A 24866-nucleotide genomic window follows, 5' to 3' on the forward strand; every position below is an offset into this window, starting at 1 on the left:
GCCAATCCACCTAATCTGCATGTCTTTGGACTGTGGGAGGAAACCCGCGCAGACACGGGGAGAACATGCAAACTCCACGCAGGGGCAGCGCTACCACTGCGCCACCGTGCCGCCTAGTGAAAACTATTAGGATCAAATTATTTAAAGAAGAATAGTTCAAATGGGCAGCAGTCATCACTAGGTAACAGAAATAACAGAGTAAATAAGGAACAGTCCTGCTAAAATGCTAATTTTGGGAGATTTGGGCTGAGGTTCAAACTGAGTGAACTGAACATATGAACAAAGATATAAAAAAGAACATTAAAACTTTTGAACGCTGGGACTGAACAGTTGAACAAAGATCAAGAACAACGAACTTGAACTCAGATGGCAGAGGCTGGGCAGTGACTGGTGCAGTGGGCACGGAGGGCAGAGACTGGGTGGCGACCGGTGCCATGGGCATGGAGGGAAGAGGCTGGGTGGTGACCGGTGCCATGGGCATGGAGGGCGGAGGGAGCACTTTAGGACCTTTGCCACAATCTGACAAGCGCCTGAGGAACTGATCTTTATGAACTGCTGTTTTCTGACAATAACAGCAATGGTGGTGGCCTGATCCCTGGCAGTTCAGTGAACACTTGTATATTTTAAAACCTGAAACAGTACAAAGAAAAAAACGGTTAATATTCAGAATTATTTTGCTAAACATTTAAAACTTAACGAAAGAAATTCAGATAATCCTTAAATTTAATAGAGTTAAAACAAGCAAATCCTGTCCTATTATTCTTTTAAACAGAACAAACTAATTAAAGATTCTGTCAATGATGCTTTTAAAAATGTATGAAAATATACTATATGTTGCCTGTCAATTGTAGGCAATGTAATTCCACACTTACATTCTGAAAAATTAAAGTATTTGTAGTATGAACTTTGTCATATTCTACTAAATATTTTAAAAGAGAAAATTGTTAATACACAGTCATGAATTAATCTAAAATTATTCAAAGCTAGCTTTTCAAAAGGTTAAAAAGTACACAGTATACTATTTTGTCAAATCAAATCATGCTGTTAAGGTGAATATCTAGCTGCATTAAATTGTATTAAAAGTGTCAATTAATCAAATTTTACAAGTTACAAGATATCTTCTAGAGCACTTCACATCCCTCCATGAACAGCTACTGTCTTTCTGTGGCTCTGTAAGTGGCTGATGAGGCCTACATGATCTGATCTTTTATAGCAAAACAGACGAGCAAACTCCTGAGCACCAAACACAACTGGAGGATCCTCTGTGGTCTTCAATATACTTATGTGTCTCTGGTGAATATAAAATAAATATAAAGTTCTTAAAACTGACAAACATGCACGAGGACAATCACTTCACTTTATTTCAATTCAAAAAAAACTTCAAAAGCAGTATTTTTGAAGAATGCAGGAGAGGTGGGCATGAAACATTTAATATTGTTTTACGAGTTCAAACAAACTGTACTATCATTGAAAGAACTTTATAAAATAAATAAATAATAATAATAATAATAATAATAATAATAATAATGATAATCTAATCCTGATTCTGTCCTGGCTTTTCCTCATTATTGTCTACAATCTAATTTGAACTTTCTTGAACTGAAGGAAATTGAATATTGCATTCACACTTGCCCTTTGTTTGTAGCTACTTATTAAAATGTTCAGTTATGTACTGTAAATATATATACAGAACTATGAAAAAAGATCATCTAAAGTGACCTACGTATATTCAAACTTCAGACTACCAACATTACTATAATTGAAAAACCAGTATTTCCACTATTAACTGTGTTTGTCTTAGAAAATTATGCAAACAAGAAGCTTTCTGTGGAACATTATCTTATAATGGCTCAATCTCTCTGTATTGTCTTTCTGAAATATATTTTGATATCTAAAATACCAGGTTACTGGTTACTGGTTTTGCTTCTGATTAACTTGCATATACGTGATATACAGGACAAATGGTGAATGATATTCTGGCAATTATAAATACTTAATCACGGTCACTTATATTTGATTACAGTCCGTTACACTGCGCTATGGTTAATTATACTCAACAACGGTCAATTGCATATTATAACAATTGCTATAAAAAATTATTGACTGCTGAATCCGTCGATTTACTACTCAGAATCGAGTATTCCGATTAGCCCTGTAACAACTAGCTACACAAACCATCCTGTTTGTTGTTTAACTGTTAATACTTTCTTAGAGCGCTTAGTACTGCACGGAACCTGAAAGTTGATTCAACATCTTTATTACACTGTGGTATAATTCGTACCCTAGCAGTAAAGTATAATATTACCTAATACTAGTACAACTTGCAACAAACTCACTGCCATCTTAATTTCCAACACAAACTCTTCTTCTTTCCTCGAAAATCTTTCAGAAAGATATATTCTAAGTCCACCATTCCTCCGGACTCCGACAAAAACAATGATGACGTCTTGAAACTGACATCAGAAGGCGTTCCGTGATATGAAGGGCGTTCCGTGTCTAAATTCCTAGGTATTGCAGGCTGCAGCCAGACCCTTCTCCTTTTAGCTGTAATGGGAATGAGTCTGGAATTGCTCAAGGAGAGTTGAAATCTACAGTTGGGGAAGGGGAAGTTAGGGCTGACCTGCTAAATAAGAGTGGTCTGAGATGATGATGATGATGGGTAACATACAGGTGAGTCTGGAGAACACGTCTCATCTGAAGCCCACCACAGCATTTCACCTCCTGCCTGTAGAAATGGCTGCCAAGCTCCAACTCACCGGGTGACCCTGAGCAGGTAACACTGAGACCGTGAACACTACAGAAAGGCGCTATATAAAATAAAAGCAGGGTGTTTTTACTGAGGGTATAAGAAGAAGCTTTTTAATGAGTAGAAACTTGAAAGAAATAAGAATAACGTGAATCTTTAACATATCTTCTGATATAATACACTAGTGCGGCTGTTTGTTTGTCTGTCCAGGATTTGAAATCACCCGTAGGTCACAAAGGATTTCACCGATTGACTTGAAATTTAGTACACATATACTAAGTGACGTCTACTATCCGCTTCGGGGAGATGATTTTTATTCCTCTTTTTATTTTTATTTTATTTTATTGTAGAATCAACTCTCGGCAGCGCGCAGCAGGGCGGCAGTGTGGCACATGCGTATGGGCGCCGTTCTCATTCCCTACCACCTTTGCGGTCACTTCTCCTACCTCTTCATATCTTTAATCATTTTTGAGGGAGATTGAAGACTTAAGTGAAAAATGAAAGAAAATGTACTAAGTAATCACAACACAAACTGATTTAATCAGTTTTAACGCGAAAAGATGATGACAGAAGAAGAGAAGACGGGGCCGCTAGGGTGGAGAAAAGAAGAGCTGCTCAGGAATCAGCAAGTGCATCAACCTCTGAGCAAACGAGTACTAAACGTACAGAGACAGAGTAGGAATGCTCAAGTCAAGTGGATTCACTGCACGTTATCGTAATAGCAGTACGCCGTTACTGGTATAAAATGAATATCAAATGTAATACACTTGTGGAAAGATTCTTGACTGGTTTAAATGTTGACACGTACAATCAAATTCAATGCTGTGTAGTGGGTGCTTAGTGGGTGAGGAGGGCAACACAGCACTTTCTTGCCACCACAGCAACCACCATTCACCTTGTGACACTTTACACTTTCACTCCAGGTTCGGTTAAAGGAGGCATGCAGGACGGAGGAACAAATATGTCTAAAAATAATTGGCAGATTTATTAAAGCAACAACAAACACAACAAAAGCTTGTGATCTTTGAAATGAAGAGTCAAGACAAATCCAGCTGTAGATAAGGCTGTCAACCGTCCTCATTCTCCCAGACATGTCCTCATTTTTCACACGCCATGGACTGTCTGGGAGGAATTTAAGAAAATGTTGAAAATATCCAAAATTTTGGCTCCTAAAATTTGAAAATCTCCAGGCAAACATTTTCACAAGGCGTTTTTGAGTTGCCATTTTGTTCTACACTATGGCTTTGGTTACTTGGTTTATGTTCTTCTAGTATCTGCTTGTGCCTGACCCTGACCCTGAGTTTTCATTAGCCCGTCTCCTGCTGTGTCTCCAGTTATTTTTTTAATGTGTTCAGATGGTACACAAGTGGGTATTTTGGCTAAAATAGTGTTAAATAAGGCACTTCCCGAGATGTCACTTGTACCTGCGTTAGTTTGTGCAGGGTTGTTCTTTGTAGGACAGTGTTCATCGTATTTGTGCAGATCTGAGATGCTTCAGCAAACAGAAGGCCAAGGAGCTGGAAGTGTTGTGGTTGTGACTTGACCAGCAGATGAGAGGGGATGCCTGGCTGGTTTCTGTTTGGAGCCTCGGCTGTTGAGCAGACGACTGGACCTCTGGCATGTAGAGTACATGAACTGCGACATTTGAGATTTTGGCCATAAATGTTCTGACACCATTGGCTGCTGCTCAGCGTTGGTCCCCGTGTATCAGGAATTTCGTTATTTCCTTTCTCCACGAAACACAACACTAACATTTCTTTCCTCTCCCACTACAAATGACACGTTGTAAGTAATGGACTACAAAAGATCCTGGGGCCTAATGTAAAAAAGGTGTGTACAGACAGAAATGTTGCGCAAGAATGTTTCCATGTTCAAATCGCGATGTATAAAACCTAAACTTGGCGTAAAGCCGCGCACATTTCCACGGTAGCTGATACCCTGTCGTACGCAAGTTCTGCGCTTGGTTTTGCAGACTGGGAGCACCCAGCGTCAAAGCAGTGCTTCTGTTCCTGTGTGGTTTATCTTTCTTTTTCAGATCCACATTACTGACGCGGCTTTATAAATACACTGAAATTAACCACATATTGTTTATTAAGTTTAATGCATCTGATTGTAATTAACCAGTAAAAATATAATGGTCCACAGAATGGTCAAACTATTCTAAATACCATAGCTGCTTTAGCATTGTTACTCTCACTGCACCTTCTTCTTCTTCTCCTTTCAGCTGCTCCTGTTAGTTGTTGCCACAATGGATCATCTTTGTCCAGATTCCTCTCACTGCACCAATCTGAGTATTTATGTCACTGTATCTGAGTGTGAATCAAAGATCTACAGAAGCTGAGAAAGAGAATTATCGGGATACAGCATCAAGCACACGCTGCCTCAGCCATGCTGTCTATTTGAACTGCTCCCATACGACAAACACTTCAGAGCCTTTACTGTACGGACCTTGCGGTTCACAAACAGTTTCATCCCAAGAGCTCTAAACGCACTCAGTCAGCCATCAGGTGCTCCTTGTAGAACTGCTGGTACTTATAAGTACAATCACCTCACTGGAAACTGGCACTACAGTTATAATATCACACAACCTGTGCCACTTTATAAAGCGCGTATTTACAGATGATGACGATATTGTTTTTAAGATGAAATACAGCAAAATATGTTTATTATGTTATACAGATTTAACTTTAACTACACGGTGCCGCAGTGCTAGCGAGGAGCTTCAGCTCCATTCACAGATTGTTCCTGCCTTGTGCTGTATTCTTGTTGTGGCTGGAAGGATAGAATAATTAAACACGTACTACCAAGATATTTCAATGTTCCTTAAACGTTTTGAAGAATCGGCGCTAAGCTTACAGATGGCTTAACGTCTATTACAAAGCTGATTGTGTGGCGATTGGGTATTTGGAGAAAGAAAAAGAAGGACAGGAATTGGAGGTCAGTACGTTTGAAAGAGACAGGACTGCTGCAATAAAGTATTTCATCGAAGGTCATGCACCGCGCAGCAAGCATCTTGCATGAGACATGAACAATCACTGCGCCATCGTGTTCACATGTTTAATAACCTGCACTAACTCCTATGATCATGAAAATGATATCACGTATACATCTCAGTATTTTATTATTCACAGAGCTGTAATATCATGAATGTCATGGATTCTGTGTCCAGTCGGAGGAAGAGAAAGCCCGTTTAAGAAGCACGTAGTGATTCACACACAAAGCACATAGAAGATCAAATACAAAACAAATCATTTAACGTGCGACTTTAGTTACGATGGGATTTGAGAAACTGGTTAATTAAACGATTTTAAGATGAAGTTTATGATGTTCTACTTTAATGACAAAATAAACTGTGTGATTAAAGTGGAAATTTTTAGATTAAAGTTGACATTTCAGCCTTTTTTCCCCACTGTGTCCCTATATTTTTTTTTTCTCTGTACCCTAATAAGCTTTTATATGACACTCAGATGGTGGGCTACGACTCCCCTTTTCACAGCGACATTGATATCTGACAACTTCTTTTTTATTTCAGGCACTGTACGACTTTATGAACTTGAGCTTTCGAGTTTCTCTGACACTCTGTCACTTGATCAGCTTCCTTTTCTTGTTTATTCCACTGTGTAAACCAACAAACAGTACATTTTTCTTTTCCTCCACTTGGTATTCGCTGCAATTCTTCTGTTTTTCCTCATACTTTTGCCATTACCTTTTCACAGAACGTTGAGCTTAAGGGCTATTTATATTGATTTGCATATTCAAAGAGGTGTAATTCTGGGAGGAGCTGGGGCGGGACAGCAGGAGCGTGCACGTGCGTTAATTTTCACGCTGATCGGGATTTATGTAGCAGAAGAACGTGGAAGTTGTTGAGCGCACAGATTCCTGCAACCTCAATTTTTTTGTGTGTAAGTACATTTCCGCTTTTGTGCTTACGCCATGTTATAGTTTCAATTCTACGCACGGCATTATACATGAGGCCCCTGGTGTTTGGGGGGCACATTCCTTTAAAGGATTAAGAAGTTGCTGTTGAACTCTTGCAGTACAAACTCTAATTTTTCGCCAGTTTATTTTGAATGGGGGGGTTGTGCCTCTGAGCCTGGGGATCTGCGCGGGCAATCAGGAGGTTGCCAGTTCAAATCCCATAAACGCCAGAAGTGACTCTAATCTGTTGGCCCCTTAACCTGCAACTGCTCCGTCCTGGGGATGCCATTAATCTGCGTCCAGCCTTGCCAGCAGATCCTCCACCTTACAGGGAAAACTTGGGGGTTGGTGGCAGGACTGGCACTCCAACCACCATAAACAAAATAAAAAACCTCCCTGTGTTCCAGTGTGGTGGTGGGTCACTCGAGTCCCAGTCCAGGTGGTTCAGTGCATCTTATCAGCACATTATCAGTGCATTTTCCCAATTGTTACCAGTCTCTTTTTGTACTAAAGTGTCTGTGCGGTGACTGCCCTTCTTTTGTATTCAATTGTAATTCCTGTTTCCATTGAATAGTCAACTTTTACTAATCTATGGTTTACAGTTTACTCTGGAATTACAATGGAATGGGAATTAAAGATGCTGAGAAAATAAAATACACAAAGGAGAAATGAACTGATTTACGGCCTCACACGGCGCACATGTCCATATGTTCTCTTACTGCTGTGTGTTTGTAATACGTGGCGTTGTTAACTCGTCTTGACGTTTAGGTATGTATTGGAAAAATAAGTATATCTTCTAGAGTGCTTTGGGGGGCATGTCTTACTTAACTATGGGGTCTTTAGGAGATTCTGTTAAGCACAGCGGGGGTCTGGAGTTGGAAAGGGAACACAAGGAGTTTGGACACAAGAAACTTAGGGAGTGCAAGTTCTGGTGGGAGACTGGGGGACACACATCAAACTGGTTTGGCTAGGGGGGCTCTGATAAGACATTACATGAGCCTATAAGGCATAGCCCCCTCACCACCCCCTAAACGGCCTGACTGGTATGAAGCAGGGTCCGTAGGACTGAAACGTGGCTGTTCATGACTGGCCATTCGGTTCCATGATGCCCCCTTTGTTCATGACTTGGTAGAAGTTGGTCAGCCTGCCTGCGCAGGTCTCTCTTGCCATTGGCACATTAGTCACAAAGCAGGCAGAGGACAGCAAGTGACATATCTTAGTACTGTAACTTGTCCACCCCAAAAGAAAACCTGATTGTTTGTGTTAAACTGACAGAGGGATTGAGTGACAGATAATTCAGACAATAAAAGAGCAGAATGAATGCTAGAGTTACTTTATTTAGTCACAGACAGAAAGTATTGAAAGTACTGAAGTATTGAAATATGTGCATCTTCAAAGTTTTTCATTGCTGCTGTCAGTTGTTATCTTTCACACAGACAAATGGATACTCTGATACACAGTTGTCGTCATTCCAGCCATTTTCAACTGAAAAAGAGCACAAAAAACACAAAAGGAGTGAGGGGTATGGCAGCACGGAAATGCCAATCCAACTAAGGCTGGGAATGCCAGTCATCAGTCCCTGTAAAGGGCACTGAAAACCACAAGGAGCCCACATATTCTCTCCCCTTCATTCTCTAAAAGTAGAAGCTTTTGGTGGCAGGTTGAGCGCAGGCCCTGTAATGTCACTGGGGTGAGCGAGGGGTGGCCTGCCAGTCAGGTGACGTGAGGGGTGGCCTGCCAGTCAGGTGGCATGAGGGGTGCTGACAGGCTGCTTAACTGTTCTGTTCAGCTCAGCGTTTTAAACTGGGTACGGGCACAGAGAGCTGTGTCAAGTGTTCAGGTAAGATGAAAGTATATATTGTACAAAGGAATAAAAAGACAGATTTGTCAAAACACCCTGAAAACTGATTAACATAAATGGAGTCCAGCACTAGCTGACCATTAAGTAATTGTTGAACTTTGGCCAGTTGACAACAGAGGAGAGGAAAACAGAAACTCCAGCATCCCAGTAGAAAATGGGGGGTTTGGGAGGGGGGTCTACAATCAACTGTAAGAGAGGAAGTCAAAGACAGACAGGGTGACAGTCCTGGAGACCTCAGCCCACCGGCTGCACAAACCTTCCTGGATTCTACAGCAGAATTTAATGACAATCTTCTCATCCAATTATCCCATCAATCCCAGGATCTGAGACGACTCTTCCATGGGCAGAAGCACAGCTGAGCTACAGAAAAGTGACAACAAGTGCCACATCAAGATACCAAGAAGCAGACAGCAGCAGCCGCCTTATTGTTAAAGAGGCTCCAATACATGAGGCTGTGCTGAAGAAGAGGCGTCTCAGTCTGTTTTACAACACAGCAGGGTGCCCACCCTTTCATGTTGTCTAAATGATGTTGAAGAACTGGCAGGAGTGGTCGATAAATAAGGACAGAGTGACAAGTGATCTGGACAGCTACAGGCCACTGTGACTACAAGAAGCACAAGAGTGTTTCTGATGGCCATAACACATGGCAGGTTCCTCAAAAATGTTTGTGGGTTCCGCTGATAGGAACTTATAGGTGTTGTAGCAGGAGAATGGGCATTACAGCCGGATCAGAGGATAGTTCACTACCCGAACGGGAACCCAGTGTGATGTCACAAGCGTGTTGGCTGGAAATTACTTTGTACCCGGCCAATGTGATTTGATGGACAGACGGAGAAAAGACGAGGACTGGGAGTGGTTGCATCCCACATACAGTAAGTGGCAGTGGTCCTCGTATGGAAGCCCAATTGGGATACCCACAGGGGTGCTTGGGAAGTGCAGCCCTGTTATTGTCCCTGGGGATCAGTAAAGCACGTTATCAGGGAGGACTTCCCTACTTTTTCTATGACCTGGAAGTGTTTCCACGGTCCAACTTAAATGGAGTCTGCTGCCTCACTGCATTGGAGTCGGGACACAGCGGACAACACTCAGCGGTGGATGGAAGGAGGGACGATTTGGTGATTTATTGTGATTGTGGCTGATTACTGGAGAGACAAAGTGCCTGGTGAGAATAAAAATCCTTCCTGATGTTCTATCAACGTGTAGTGTATTGTTGTGTCTTGGGTTGGGGGCTCGCCGGTGCCCCCTTGTGGCCACACTGAATTCAGTAATTCACTTTCACTTTTCACTTATTAATGTTTTAAGGACTAGCTAGCCAATCACAAGGTTCAAATGGGGAAAACTCCGACTCTTCAGTAAGATGTCTTTGGGATGTGAAGAGAGACCTCCAGTGACCGTGACCAGATGGCACTTTGATCCTGACTTTTTGGAGCCAGGAGACGGCAGTATGGACTGCTATGCCACCGTGACTCCCATAACCAATCCTCCTGACCCAAAGTCTAATGTCCAGCCCAGAAATGGATGAACACATTGAAGTAAAATGAGACGTTACAGCGCCGCTGCACATCAACTTCATTGCTCCTGACACCAAACTCGTTCATTACCTGCATAGTTGATATGAAGGCACCTCTCCACATTGTTGCCATTGCTGGGTTCACCTTTATTCCAGTTGGTATAATCCCATTTTGACCCGTCTGTCCAGAGCCACACTGAAACCTAGAAAACACAAGCTTTGTGGTAAGCAGTGGGCCCAGCCTTGTATCAGGATTTCATGATTGTACCACTTGACCTCCTCGATGGTCAACATCCACCTGAAAAACTCTGAGGAACAGAAGAGATGCCTGCTTACCGGCTGGCTGTTGGAGGCTCCGAGCCCAGTGGCAGGGTCAGAAGAGTCTTGGCTTTTAATAAGATTGATGAGTAATTTATTGGCATTGGCATTGTGCCCTGAGGAGAGGTGTCCTCCAAGGTTGGCGCAGTGTGCCTAGGGGATGACAGAGGGGGCCAGCGTTAAAGCAGCTTGGGGTACATGGCAGAGGACAAGAAAACAAAGCTGTCTTTTGTCGTCATTAGTGCCAGGCTGTCACTTTATTTGTGGAGGTTTCACAAGACCCCTGACGCAGTGGCTGTCCTGTATCTGGGAAATTAAAAAAACTCCACGGTGGATTAAGAAAGGTTTAAAAAAGAAGTTGCAAAGGAAAAAACTGCTTTATAAGGCATATAAGACTAATGGCTGCAAAGTGAATAGTAGAGCGTACGAGAACATGAGGGCAACCATTAAGAAGGATATCAGGGCGGCTAAAAGACAGTTGGAGAGGAAAATAGAAGATAAGGACATTGCAGCGCTAGAGAAGGTCCAGAGAAGAGCAACTGGGCTGATTGACGGCTACAGGGGATGAGTTATGAGAGAAGATTAAAAGAGCTGAGCCTTAACAGGTGATGAAGAGGAGACATGACTAAAGTGAATCAGTCCACTGGATCAAGATGGTGACTTTAAAATGAGTTCATCAAGAACACAGGGACACAGTTGGAAACTTGCGAAGGGTAAATTTCACACAAGTATTAGAAGTTTTTCTTTACACAAAGAATGATAGACACTTGGGGTAAGCGACCAAGTAGTGTGGTGGACAGTAAGACGTTAGGGACTTTCAAAACTCGACTTGATGTTTTTAGAAGAATTAAGTGGAGAGGACTGGCAAGCTTTGTTGGGCTGAATGGCCTGTTCTCGTCTCGAGTGTTCTGGTGTTCTAATCTATTGAGCTTCAGATGAAGTCCTTCTTGTTGGTGTAGCACTCGAGTCACACCACAGCAGGTCTGTCTGATTGACTTTACCAATCAGTGCCCACGGCATGTTCTTGACAGGCTGCCATCTTGCTCCTACTAACTTTTTGTTTCTTGCTCCCTTTGTCTTTAATGGTGTGTGTGTGTGTGTGTGTGTGAGAGAGACAGAAATTAACAGAGAGAAACTGAGAGAGCAACAGACGGCCAGTCACAGACAGCTGAAAATGTGCAGTAGAATGATAAATAAATCAAAGGGTTATTTTGGGGATGAAGTTGTGCGTAGAACTGATAGTTGATATGAAGGCACCTCTCCACATTGTTGCTCTTGTTGGGTTCAGATTTATTCCAGTTGGTATAATCCCATTTTGACCCATCTGTCCAGAGCCACACTGAAATCTAGAAAGCACAAGCTTTGTGATAAGCAGTGGGCACAGCCTTGCATCAGATTTCATTTTTGTACCACTTGATTTCCTCGATGGTCAACATCCACCTGAAACACTCTGATGAACAGAAGAGATGCCTGCTTACCTGCTGGCAGTCGGAGGTTCCAAGCCAAGTGACAGGGTCAGAAGTGTCCTGGCTTTTAATGAGACTGGTGATAAATGTATTGGCATCGGCGTTGTGCACTGAGGCGAGGTGTCCTCCAAGGTTGGCACAGTGTGCCTAGGGGATGACAGAGGGGGCCAGCGTTAAAGCAGCTTGGGGTAAACAGCAGAGAACAAGAAAACAAAACTGTGTGTTGTCATCATTAGTGTCAGGATGTCATTTAATTTGTGGAGATTTCACAAGACCCCTGACGCAGTGGCTGTCCTGTAACCATTGAGCTTCAGATGAAGTCCTTCTTGTTGGTGTATCACTCAAGTCACACCACAGCAGGTCTGTCTGATTGGCCTTACCAATCAGTGCCCACGGCATGTTCTTGACAGGCTGCCATCTTGCTCCTACTAACTTATTGTTTCTTGTTCCCTTTGTCTTTAATGGTGTGTGTGTGTGTTTGTGAGAGAGACAGAAATTAACAGAGAGACAATGAGAGAGCAAAAGATGGGCAGTCGCTGACAGCTGAAAATGTTCAGTAGAATGATAAATAAACCAAAGGGTTATTTTGGGGATTAAAGTGTGCGTAGAACTGAAAATATGCAGAGAAGACATGAGGGCAGCTAACGGACAACACAACAAAGCATCTGTTTTCTGACGCATTGCTTTGTTAAAGTTAATTTGCTGTTGTTTCACTTGGGTGTGTATCTGTAAAGTCCACCATTACAATAACTGTGTATTATAACCACATTTAAGGATTAATGGTGGTGACTTAAAGAATGAAGTGGCCTTCTGATAATAAGACATTGTAACTTCGTCTCCCCAGGGTTTTAGAAATGTGACCACCGAGAAGAAGAGCACCGTCTATGACCACAGGTATGGCTTTTAGGTGACTGACCAGAATGGCTCTGTTGTTTTAGTAGATTTTATGAGCCCTGGACAGGAAGGCAGGTTTGAGAAGGCAGTGTACACCCTAATTGCCGGTGTATCCTTTCTTTGTTGTTTGTCTGATATTGGAGAGGAAGTAGAAACACAGCGTGGGCTGGCCTGGAGGACTCGGTTATGACTCAATAGGATGGGTCGCTGAATCAGGACAGTCACCTTTGTCCATGGGCTGTGCTAGGAAAGCAAAGGACTGGTTTAGGTTTGAGGTCTCTGTCTCCTTCTTTCTCCTGGCTACCCTGTGCAGAGGGGCCATGCTGACCGTCTCTGCCATTTTCTGTCCTGAAGAGAGGCCATCAAGGGCACTGGCCAGTTCAACATACCAAGACAGAGTGCCACCTGGTGGTCTACTATCCCAGTTGTATTTCTTTACCAACCCTCATTGTGCACCTCATGTTTTAGGCGTGTCATGTATAATAAATGAATAAATGTGTAACCTTCTCTCCTGCCCGTTCTGCTGCTCCGTCTAATTGTCTGGGGTTGTAAATGTAAAGGAAAAAGGGAGGCGCTGAACTACAATAGCAGCCAATCCTGACAGTGCGGAAAAAATATGGGATTTGGGACATTCTGTGATGGTCTACATAATGAAGAGCATAAAGGGGACATGAGGGTCACCTTAGGACCCTACTATGACAAAACAAGGATGGAACTAGCAGATGTTAAGATGTTTTGTGAAGCTTTATCTAGTTTAGGTTTACCTCATGATTTATTTTTTCTGGGCGCTCTTTGGTTTAATCCATGATAAACTCAAATATCTGATTTTGATTGCTTTTGATTTCATTTTGAATTAGATATTATTTTTTTCCAAGTTATAGCTTTGCTATTATGAGAATTAATTGTGTTTTTCATGGGCACTTCCATATTTAGATGTTTCGTTGCTGTCATGTGACTCATTGTTACTGTGACAGTTTAAGATCAAGGTGTCCAAGATTGTGGTTTTCAGAGACATTCTTTGTGTGTGTTCTTTGGTAAATCTACATGATTAAAAACAACCATTGGCTAGGATTTTGACTTTGATTAATGACATACATATCCTCGATTATCAGTTTTAAATAAAACAGATGGCGGCACTCGCTCCTGGGTTGAATGGAGTGCTTGGCTGATCGCACACTCACAAGCAATCAGGGAGCATGACGCCAACCCAGACCATCACATCTCCCAACTTTTGACCTGCACCTGTTTTTCAACTCCATACTTTGTCTTCTGGTTCATTCTCTCTTATCCCAGCAGACTGCTATTAATTTTTCATGTTCTGCCAGAACAGCTGAGTTAACAAAAAATATAGAAATATGACATGAAGCACATTAAGACTGAACAAAGTCAAAATACTAATCTTGTTATCAAAACTCATTAAAAGGCAGCAACTCCACTCAGTCACTCCATTTTCCCCGTGCCAGTTAGATTGGGACATTACCTCAGCATCAGCCCAGGTCTTCATTACTGAGAAATATTGGTAACATTGGCCAGAAAAGCTCACCCATCCCTGTTCACAGGAGTCTTGACAGAAGGAAACATCTGCAAATGAGACATTATTGATTAATGGAAGCCATTAGAAGATTGTTAAGTCCTACACATTAGCAAGATCTGTGTACCTGTGGCCACTAACTTCTGGTTTTAAAGTTTTGAAAGACATTAAATCTCCTAGTCCTTGCATTGCCGTTGTGACTTGCCATCTCGTCTGTCACTACAGAAAACAGCACCATCTGCCTAGCGGTGGCTTTATGCATTGTCTCACAATTGAACTCCTCCTGAATTCACCTTCCCAATTCTTTACCTCAGGGCTGCCCTTTCATCTTCCTGCCTACTGGACCCTTGTCATACTCCCCACATGACTCCAATGTCATCAAAAGGAGCTTTTAGTCATCAGGCAGAGAACACTTCTGGTAAGGGGGGTCCGGTCCCCCAAAAGACATCAGCATTTTGTACCGAGTTGAGCACTAGAGCTCCACCTAATGGCTGCAGGTGTCGTTGTACAATACATCCACCCATCCATCCATTATCCAACCAGGTATATTTTAACTACTGATGGAGCCAATCCCAGCCAACACAGGGCACAAGGCAAGAAACAAACCCCTGTGCCGGGCGCCAGCCCACCGCAGTGTACAATACAATATAATACAATTTATTCTTGTATAGCCCAAAATTTGGCCAGCCAATCTGATGACAGGACTCCTCTACCCGACGATTCCTGCAATCCTCCATCAGGGATAACTTTACCTTAGGCAGGCAAAACAACTTGGCAGGTGGGCCGTGGCATCAAGAGCCACATTTGAGTACTGAGAAGAGAAACAGAATAGGTGAGGGTTAGTAACAAATTATAACTGTCATGTTACTTATGTTTTAGTGCTAATGACTGACAACAGAGATGCAGTCTGTACAGTTAATCAGCAGCTCTAGTCAGGGTGTGCTAAACTAAACTCGTGAGTCTTCAGCCGGGATTTAAAAACTGAGAGCGAAGGGGCATCTCTTATAGTAGCAGGCAGACCAGTCCACAGTTTAGGGGTCCTGTAACTAAAAGCTCGACCTCCCGCTGTTATTTTATTAATCCTTAGAATCAGAAGCAGACCGGCATCTTGAGATCTTAATGTGCGCTCAGGTTTGTAAGTCATGATAAGTTCAGACAAGTAAGCCAGACCTCAGCCATTTAATGCTTTATATGTTGAAAGGAGGATTTTGAAATCTGCCCTAAATTTAACCAGGAACCAGTGTAAGGATTTAAGAACTGGAGTTATGTGTTTGTATTTTCTTGTTCTTGTAATAATTCTTGCAGCAGCATTTTGGATTAACTGGAGGCTTATAAAGAACAGTTTGAACATCCAGTGAACACCGCATTGCAGTAGTCAGTCCTGCTAGAAATAAATGCAGGAATTAATTTCTCAGAATCCTGTTTATTTAAAAAGCGCCTGAAGTGTGACTGGAGCTGACTGGCGACTACTTTTTCAAGTATTTTAGAGAGAAAGGGTCAATTTGAAATAGTCCTATAATTATTAAATATGTGTGTGTCTAGGTCTGACTTTTTAAGTAATGGTTTAATGACTGACACGTTTAGTGCATCAGGTACTGTGCCATGTAATAACGAACTATTGATAATGGTTAGAATTGGCGCTACAAGAACATCTATTGCACTTTTTACTAGTTTAGTTGGCACTGGATCAGGGAACAAGTAGTGGGCATCATTTTAGAAATTAAAGGTAAGACTTCCTGCTCAGTGACAGGATTAAAATTATTAAAGTCCTGAATGCAATGTGCGGCAGGGTCTGCTAAGCTAGTATTCGGTTTGTACTGTGATGCTGAGATCTGGAATCTTATATTTTTAATTTTCTCACTGAAAACGTTCATAAAGTCTGTACTGCTAATATCTGTTGGTATTTTGCACTGCAGATCTGAATTGCCATTTGTTAATTTAGCGACTGTTCTAAACAGTACCCAATAATTTTCATTATTGCTATTATCTATTATTGTAGAATAGTATTCTGAGCGAGCTTTAAAGAGGGCTTTTTTATATTTATTTACACTCTCTGTCCATGCAGTTTGAAAGACATGTAGCTTTGTTGTTCTCCATCTGCGCTCCAGTTTTCGACACTCTAATTTAAGAGCTCGAGTATTTTTATTAAGCCAGAGAGAGTTTCTATGTGCTTTGATCACTTTTGTTTTAAGGGGAGCCACTGTGTCCAGAGCATCTCTCAAGGTCACATTATAATATGATGTTAGCTGATCTAAATGGTTTTCCACAATTACACTTGACTTACTCAAATTATCTATAAATTCTGAAGCAGAATTACAATCTAAATGTCACACTGTCTTTGTTTTAATCTGTGAGTGCGTTGGCATGGGCAGAACTAAATCAAATGTAATTAAGTAGTAATTGGAAATAACTTCATTTAATGGAGTAATATTTCAATTTTGAATTTCAACTTTGTAAGTTATAATTAAATCTAATGTGTGGTTATGATTATGAGTTGGACCTTCGACAATCTGACTAAATCCTACTGAATTTAACAAATAAGTAAAACATTTGCTAAAAGTGTCAGTTTCCACATCAATGTGTACATTAAAATCCCTCATCAGTACTACGTGATCATAATTTATAGCCAAATCAGATAAAAGGTTGCTAAACTCAGTCATGAACAATGAATATGGCCCTGGTGGTCTGTAGACTAGCACTAGATTTGTGTTGGAATCAGTTTTAATATTTAAAATAAATCCCTCAAAGGATGTAAAGTTGCTTAAATTTTCGACCAGAATCTGTAGACTTATCAAGGAACAAGTATCAATCTGGTGACGCCTTGGGGACAGTGTCACATTCACTAAGCCAGGTTTCAGTGAGAAGACAGATTTTGTACTTAATATGATATCATTTACCAAAACAGCTTTAGTGCCAAGAGAGCGAATGTTCAATAAGCAGCATTTAAAACTGCAGGCTTCTTTCTGAACTGCTGATATATTTTTTGTTTTAATTTGAAGTAAATTTCTATTCCAGATGCCCCTGGTGGAGGGTCTGGTTTTACCTCTTGGTCTAATTATACACCTTATTTTTTGGTTATCAATTAATTTAAGATTTGTATGAAGTCTAAATTTACTGGATGCCCCACAACAGGGATTATGGGTAACAGCTTCAGGACAGTAACAGGTGGGATAAACAACAGCCTCTGATTTAAGATCACATGACTGCAGCTTGGATGGAGCTCTGATCAGTCAGCCAGGCAGTTTTGCTGCCATAATTTGGGATAATACATAAGATCCCCTTCAGTTAGGATGAAGACCATCTCTTTTGAGAATTCCAAGACTTTCCCAAAAATCATCCCAATTGTTCACGAACGCTATGCTTTTATTTGCACACCAGGGGCCTCATGTATAAACGGTGCGTACGCACAGAAATGTTTTGTAAGAACTTTTCCACGTTCAAATCGCGATGTATAAAACCTACACTTGGCGTAAAGCCACGCACTTTTCCACGGCACCTCATATCTTGTCGTATGCAAGTTCTCCGCTCGGTTTGGCAGACTGGCAGCACCCAGCGTCAAAGCAGTGCTACTGTTCCTGTGTGGTTACTCCTTATTTTATAAATACATCTGATTGTAATTAATATTGTTTATTATTATAATGGTCTGAGGGTAATTAACTTGTAGTAATCCAATGGTCCAGGGAACTGCTTTAGTATTCCAAATACCACTTCTTCTTCTTCTTCTTCTTCTTCTTCTTCTTCTTCTTCTTCTTCTTCTTCTTCTTCTCCTCCTTCTTCTTCTTTCTGCTCCTCCCGTTAGGAGTTGCCACAGCTGATCATCTTTTTTCATATTCCTCTCACTGCACCACTCGGAGTATTTATATCACTGTATCTGAGTGTGAATCACAGCAGCATCTGATCGGAAAGAGAATTATCGGTATACAGCTTTAAGGACACGCTGTCTCAGCCACAGCAAAACGTTTTAAAGCCTTTCCTGTACGGACCTCGCGGTTCAAAACAGTTTCATGCCAAGAACTTTAAATGCACTCAATCAGGTGCTCCTTGTAGAACTGTTAGGACTTATAAGTACAATCACCTCACTGTAAACTTGCACTATAGTTATAATATCTCACAACATGAGCCACTTTATAAAGCGCGTATTCACATATGCTGACGAGATCATTTTTAAGGTGAAATGCAGCAAAATATGTTTATTATATTATACAGATAAAACTTGAACTTCATTTAAATAATCTATATTCTTCACTGGTAGTGTCGTGAAGGATAGAGTAATTAAACATGTACTACAAAGATATTTCAATGTTCCTTAAACGTTTTGAAGAATCGGCGCTAAGCTTACAGATGGCTTAACGTCTATTACAGAGCTGATTGTGTGGCGATCGGTTACTTGGGGAAAGAAAAGCAAGGACTGCAGTGACGGCTACGCCAATATATATTGAATATAAAACAGAAAGAGAAAATAACAACACAGCTAAAAACACAGAGACAAATTTCAACAAAAGATAAATGTTTGTGTCATGAGCACGAGGCGGCTATGCAGTGTCTGTAACGGACGAGGCCATCCACCGTGATAAGCTACCTTACTGACGAGCGGGCGAAGGAGCCACCGATTCTTCCTCTGCCCAGTGCCACCACAAGCCTAGAGCCGCCCCTGAGTACTGCTGCAATAAATGATTTCATCGAAGTGAAACACATGTTTAATAACGTGCTTTAACTCCTATCATCATGAAAATGACATCACGTATACATCTCAGTATTTGAGTTATTCAGAGAGCTGTAATATCACGAATGTCATGGACTCTGTGACCAGTCGGAGGAAGAGAGCCGGTTTAAGAAGCAAGTAGTGATTCACACACACAGATCACATAGAAGATCAAATACAAAACAAAGCATTTAACGTGCGACTTTAATTACGATGTGATTTGAGAAACTGGTTAATTAAATGATTTTAAGATGAAGTTTATGATGTTCTATTTTATTGACAAAATAAGATACGTGATTAAAGTGGAAATGTCGAGATTAATGTTAACATTTCGTGCTTTTTTCCTATTGTGTGCCTTTTTTTTTCTGTACCCTAATAATCTTTCATATGACACTCAGACGGTGGGCTACAACCCCCTTTTCACGGCGACTTTGATATGTGATTTCTTTTTAATTTCCGGCACTGTGCGATTTTGTGAACGTGAGCTTTCAAGTTTCTCCAACATGCTATGTCACTCGATCAACTTCCTTTTGTTGTTTATTCCACAGTTTATTTGAACAAATTGTATGTTTTTCCTTTGCCTCCACTTGGTATTCGCAGAAATTCTTATATTTCCCCCGTGCTTTTCCCATTGTCTTTTCACAGAAGGCTGAGCTTAAGGGTGATTTATATTCATTTGCATTTTCAAAGAGGTGTAATTCTGGGAGGAGTTGGGGCGGGACATAAAGCGCGTGCACGAGCGTTACTTTTCACGCTGATCGGGATTTATGTAGTGGAAGAAAGTGGAAGTTAGAGTACACACAGATTCCTGCATCTGGAATTTTCTGTGCGTAAGCACATTTCTGCTTTTGTGCTTACGCCATGTTAGAGTGAGAGTTCTACGCACGGCGTTATACATGAGGCCCCAGGTTTCTAGCCAGCAGTGAAGGGAATGCAATCTCTATATAATCCCTCAATATAATCTTGGTAAGCGGCCAGATACAACTAAATTCTGACAGTTTCTTTTAGCTTTGGCGCATAGAGAGATGAAGTTCCTCTTTAGTACCTCAGATTGCTGTAATTAAATATCATTAGTGCTGACATGCAGCAATAAGGTAGATACTTCATCGTCGGTGGCACGGTCCAATGCGGCCTCTATGTCAGAAATCTTGGCCCCTGTGAGGCATTCAACATTAACTGTTGGTTTAACGTAGTTTGGAATTCTAACAATCCACACTATGGAATCGCCAATTATGAGAACTTTCTTATTCTCAGTTTCCACAGGCGTGCTGCGGAGTGCTGAGAATCTCTTCTGGGTCCAAATTGGTGATCTGGGTGCTGGGGGACAAAATTTTGGCTTCTTAGACCTCCATCTTATTGTTACTCACTCGCCTTTTGGCTGAATTGGTGCTGCTGACTATGGCTGCGCATTTACTACAGTAGGACCTGGAGAGACTGAAGCCGAATCTGAAGTAGCCGAATTGTCTAAACAAACCATCCATCCATCCATTTTCCAACCCGTTGAATCAATACAGGGTCACGGGGGTCTGCTGGAGCCAATCCCAGCCAACACAGGGCACAAGGCAGGAATCAATCCTGGTAGGGGTGCCAACCCACCACAGGACACACACAAACACACCCACATACCAAGCACACACTAGGGCCAATTTAGAATAGCCAATCCACCTAACATGGATGTCTTGGATTGTGGGAGGAAACCAGAGCGCCTGGAGGAAACTCACGCAGACACGGGAGAACACGCAACCTCCACGCAGGGAGGACTCGAAGTTAACCCGGTCTCCTAACTGCGAGGCAGCAGCGCTACCACTGTGCCACCGTGCTGCCCTAAACAAACCAAGTCGATCCAATTTTTGGTTTGCCTAATTGCTATCAGATTCCTAACGCGTCCTCCAATTCGCGATTTTCCCGACCAACTCTAAATTAACTAAACACTTTTGGCAGGTGAAGCTGTCTACACTGTGTAGCCTTGAACCCTTCCTCATAGGGACCCAGCAGTCCGCAGACAGACTGTCCAATAAACACACTCCTCTCCACAGCCTCCATCTCAATATTCTGCTGATTTCTCCCACTTTTAAGATATCTGCACCCAAGGTTCACATTACTGTCCCCTGTTGGCAATGGCCAATTTACACTTTTAGAACTATGACAGCTACTTGTACCAGTACAACTTCCCTCAGGTCCTGAGCACAGACCAAAAGCAATCAAGTCTGGAGTCTGTTGTTCACAGACACCTGAGGGTCTTCTAACAGCTTGTCACGTGAAGCATGGCTGTGCCCCCAATTCAGGTGAGTGAACCTGAATGACCATTGAGTGTGCCCTCACCTTGAACCTTACAAATCATGACTTCTATCAGAGAGTTTAGTTAAGTGGTGTGTGCAAAAAAAGAAAACTCCGGTCCTCAGATGGAGATAACCAACCTGTCATCATCGGTTCAGAAAGAATATTTATAAATCCTGCCTTTGTAGGGTGAAGGTTATAGTTGTGGCCCTCATTGAGATGGCCTGCTGATGTTGGTGCTGCGACAACATGAAACGCTTAAGTCAGCTACACATCAATCTGGACTTACCTACCATGATGCTGAGACTCACAGTCAAACCAATCAGTAGCAAAGAGAGCATTGTGGCCATTGTGGTCAGATTTCTGGAAAAGAAAAAAATGTGATGAGTCACTCGATGAGCAAATCAGTGTCATGAAGACCAGTGAGAAGAACAGCAAAATGTGTGAGAGGACACATGGCCAGACTGCATCTCTGTTGTTGGTCATTAGCACTAAAACATAAGTAACATGACAGTTAGAATTGGATACTAACCCTCACCTATTCTGTTTCTCTTCTCAGTACTCAAATGTACCACTCGGTGCCCACTGCCCACCTGCCAAGTTGTTTTGCCTGCCTGAGGTAAAGTCATCCCTGATGGAGGATCGCAGGAATCGGCGGGTAGAAGGGTCCTGTCATCGGACTGGCTGGCCTAGCTCTGTTTCAGCTGTGGAATGGCCAGTAGGGGGAGGCAGCTTGATGGCTGAGGTCTCCAGGACTCTAAACAAATCTAAATCATATTATGGGATATCATCTCCTGTTAAATTCTGCTACATACTTCTACAATTTTTATTTTTATACTGTATTGAGGATTTATTCTGTTCTATGTATTGTACTGTATTGTATTGAGCCCCTTCTTTTTGACACCCACTGCACACCCAACCTACCTGGTGAGGGGTCTCTCTTTGAACTGCCTTTCCTGAGGTTTCCTCCATTATTTTCCCTGCAAGGGTTTTTTTTGGGAGTTTGTCCTTTTCTTCTTAGAGAGTCAAGGCTGGGGGGCTGTCAAGAGGCAGGGCCTGTTAAAGCCCACTCCTTGTGTGATTGTGGGCTATGCAAGAAATAAATTGTATTGTATTGTATTGTATTGTACTGTATATTGAAAAGACTTTGTAGTTTCAGTCACATTTGTTAATTTAGAAAGCTTGGATACGAAGTCCTGTTTGCCACCATAACAAAAGTCATCACAAAAAACCATCATTACTTAAGGAAAGATATTCTAATCCAGGGATCACCAACTCCGGTCCTGGAGGGCGCCATGACTGCAGGTTTTCTTTCTAACCATTTTCTTAATTAGTGACCTGTTTTTCTGCTAATTAACTTCTTTTGAATTAATTTTAATTGACCTGTTTTTTAAGATGTATTCCCCTGAATTTCTTCATTAAGATGTATTCCCCTGAATTTCTTCATCATTCCTCATTATTCCTTCATGTCTTTCCTTAAATGGCACCCAAACAGAAATGACATGTGAAGTGAGGGAGCCAACAGAAGACCACCTAAGTCAGGGTCTCAAACTCCAACCAATTTCATTCCAACCAGTTGCTTAATTAAGCTCTCTTGTCGTTAATTAAACTCGCTCTTTAATTCCATGGCTTGTTGCTGCTCTCATTGTGCAACAGCAGACATTTCAGAAATTGTTGATTTTCTCTTTTCTAAGAGCACTGAGGACCTGAGCAGATCAGCATTCCTGAGACCTTCAAAATAATGAAGTGTCCCTAATGTTAGGTGAGCCCTCACTCGTCACTGTTACCTGATCTTCTGAACGATGGCCCTCACTTACAGTGTGCAAACACATCCAGGAGGTCTTCTAAATATTCCATGCCTTTTGTTTGGCAGAGAAGAGAGGAGGCCTTCAAACTAAGATTCTTATGTGATTTCCCACAATGCCTTAAAGGCCTTTAGATTCAGCAGACATTCTCTAATTGGCATCATATTGTCTTCTACATATCACAGGGAATTGCTGTTTCCATCAGAAACAGTTAGGGATGCTCTGATCGATTGGACGGCGATCTAAATCGTCCAGTTTTTCATTTAAAATACTCAATCGGTGATCAGTAAATTGGCTGATCAGAAAAAAACAATGTTTTCATACCCTGGTCTTCTAAGTTTTATGGTAAATTGGTAGCAGTGCTCCTTTACACAACGTATTATGGTAGTTGAGCCAGCACATGTCTTATTTATTTATTTATTTTTAGTGGGAGTGACTGGAATATCAGCCGTTACATTAAAGAAAGTGGAGTAATAAAGTGAGGAAAAGGAATTGGAGGAGTCGTCTGTGCAGTTAGACCTCTTTATTTTGTCTTTAAATTAAAACGGGCACCGCCTGAGTGTGGACAGACAGCAGCTGCTTACATTTTTAATAGGAAAATGAGAACATAAAGATGAATTTGAAATTGCAGCTTAGCAAACTTTAGGCTTGTTAGCTTAACAACAAAATGTGTCTTTTACTTATAAACGTGTTAAGCATGTTAGCCTTGTGTCTTTTTGATAAACAACTTATGAACATTTGATACATTTGTGGCTTTTTAAAAAGATTTGCACCATTTTTACTAAGTGTTTTGGTAAGACACGAGTACTACATAAATCAAATAGTAACACATATTTTATAATTACACTTCAAGAATTACAAATGTCTAGCTAATACACTGAGGGGAAAAAAAACACACACGCCTGTACAAATATAGCAAATGTCAACTTTAACAGTAAAAAAGTGCAATAAATGATTAAAAACTATTTAAATCTTTCTAGTACAAATATATTTAAATTTAAGAAATGTTTAATTGCCAATTTTAATTAACTGATTATGTGAAAAAAATACATATATATATCTCTATATTATAAAAAAACATCTTGGTGGAAGGGAGACCAGAGAGACAAGACGGGATCTTCTTTAAAGACCCACGAGATGAAAGAGATTGGCCATGGAGCGTCTCGCGGGAACCTTAAACATGAGACTTGGTGCCAAGAGATTGCAATTTGACGTCCCACGAGACAAGGCAGTGAGACAACCTTTAAAAAAAGTTCACAGACATCTAACCTAGCAGTTGTTGGAATGCTTTTGGCAGACAGACATCATGTGCTCCCAGCTCTTCAGACAAAGACAAGCAGAACACGCAGTTGGCCAGCAGCAACAAGCCAGCAAGTGAAGCGAGCAGGGGGTGGAGGCCCCAGTATATATATATATATATATATATATATATATATATATATATACTATACTAGCCCGCCGTAGCATATGGCGGTGTAAGAATAGGAATGGAAAAATGTGACAAAGGAATTCAGAAATCAAGAAGAAAGAAATACTTTTTAAATGACGAAGTTGTGAACAGGTGTTTTGGTGGAGACGACAGATAATCGAAACATCAAACCCTAGAAAAAGCAGTGTACAACTGACCATGGCTGAAGACTGGTTGTTGTAGATTAAGGCAAATGTTTGCAAGCGTTTGTCCTTGGGACATGTTGATAGTCATGGAGAAGGTGAGTCTGAGTGGGAATTGTGTGCGTTTAAATTTAAAAGGGAGATTGGTGTCGGAAGGAAGGAGAGAGATTCTGGGAATGAAGATTGTTTCAGAATTTTGCATAGCGATCAGTTTGCATTCAATAATA

General features: G+C 41.4%; 1 protein-coding gene across 1 annotated transcript in view; it reads right to left on the reverse strand.

Annotated features, from left to right (window-relative positions):
• Positions 1-7981: 7981 nt before the first annotated feature.
• The window catches only part of LOC120542800 (lectin-like), a 117328-nt gene continuing 100443 nt past the window's right edge, over positions 7982-24866 (reverse strand). Inside the window, exons 3-4 of the mRNA XM_039775467.1 lie at positions 10127-10238; positions 7982-8149 (exon numbers count right to left, since the gene is read on the reverse strand). Of these exons, the coding sequence (XP_039631401.1) occupies positions 8079-8149; positions 10127-10238 (183 nt within the window). The 3' untranslated portion in view covers positions 7982-8078. The remainder of the gene's footprint in view (positions 8150-10126; positions 10239-24866) is intronic.

This window comes from Polypterus senegalus, chromosome 13 (assembly GCF_016835505.1).
Source record: "Polypterus senegalus isolate Bchr_013 chromosome 13, ASM1683550v1, whole genome shotgun sequence".
Lineage (NCBI taxonomy): Eukaryota > Metazoa > Chordata > Cladistia > Polypteriformes > Polypteridae > Polypterus > Polypterus senegalus.